This window comes from Pterocles gutturalis, unplaced genomic scaffold (genome assembly GCF_000699245.1).
Source record: "Pterocles gutturalis isolate BGI_N339 unplaced genomic scaffold, ASM69924v1 scaffold48642, whole genome shotgun sequence".
NCBI classification, from domain to species: Eukaryota; Metazoa; Chordata; class Aves; order Pterocliformes; family Pteroclidae; genus Pterocles; species Pterocles gutturalis.
Genome location: NW_010117312.1, coordinates 3,244 through 3,930, shown reverse-complemented (window position 1 = coordinate 3,930; position 687 = coordinate 3,244). Strand labels below are relative to the sequence as shown.

General features: G+C 54.9%; 1 protein-coding gene across 1 annotated transcript in view; it reads left to right on the top strand.

The window, feature by feature from the left end:
- Positions 1–265, top strand: part of LOC104463423 (synaptogyrin-1-like) — a gene marked incomplete at its 5' end in the record, with an annotated part of 4,606 nt that extends 4,341 nt beyond the window's left edge. The window contains one exon of the mRNA XM_010075743.1: positions 6–265. Coding sequence (XP_010074045.1) covers positions 6–101 — 96 coding nt within the window. The remainder of the gene's footprint in view (positions 1–5) is intronic.
- Between the last annotated feature and the right edge of the window lie 422 nt (positions 266–687).

Here is a 687-nt window from a genome sequence, read left to right as displayed (position 1 = left end):
ACGAGGAGGATGCTACAGACGTGGTGGGGACGTACCAGCAGCCCCCTCCAGCAGATGGTTTTGACACTGAGACACAGGGGTACCAAACGCAGAACTACTGAGCCACCGATGCCCCTTTCCCTTCCCCCTTCCTTTCTGGCCCCTTCCCCACTGCCGGCAGAAAGCCGAGGCACAAAGCAGACACGTGTGTAGTGGCACAAGAGGTGGCTCTCAGCTATGCTCCAGCCTTCTGGGTCATCTGTTTTTATTTATCATTTTTAAAAAAGGAAAAAAAAAAAAGAAAAAAAGGTTTCCCCATCACCTCTTCCTTCTTCTCCCCCTAAAACTACCCACCAGAACCAAATTCTTCCAAAATCCGTCACCATGTTGCGACAGGAAGGTCCCCCTTTCCCTCCTCTCCTTCCTGCCTTGGTGCAGAGGGCAGAGTCTGGCTGGTGGGCAGGAGAGAGGCAATAGCACCAGCAGAGCAGGGAAGAGGATGGTGGAGGCAGAAAGAAAGGGGTGAGAGGGACTGGGGACCTTCCTAGAAGAGACAGTGTTGCTAAAGGCTGGAGTAGATGTGGGAGCATCCAAATTGTGCCAGAGGGCCTGGTGGCTCAGGGAGGGGGATGGTGTTGGAGTCAGCATGAAGGTGTGCGAGGGTGGAGGGGGGGCTGGAGGGGAGCAGGAGTGGTATCCCCCGTGCAA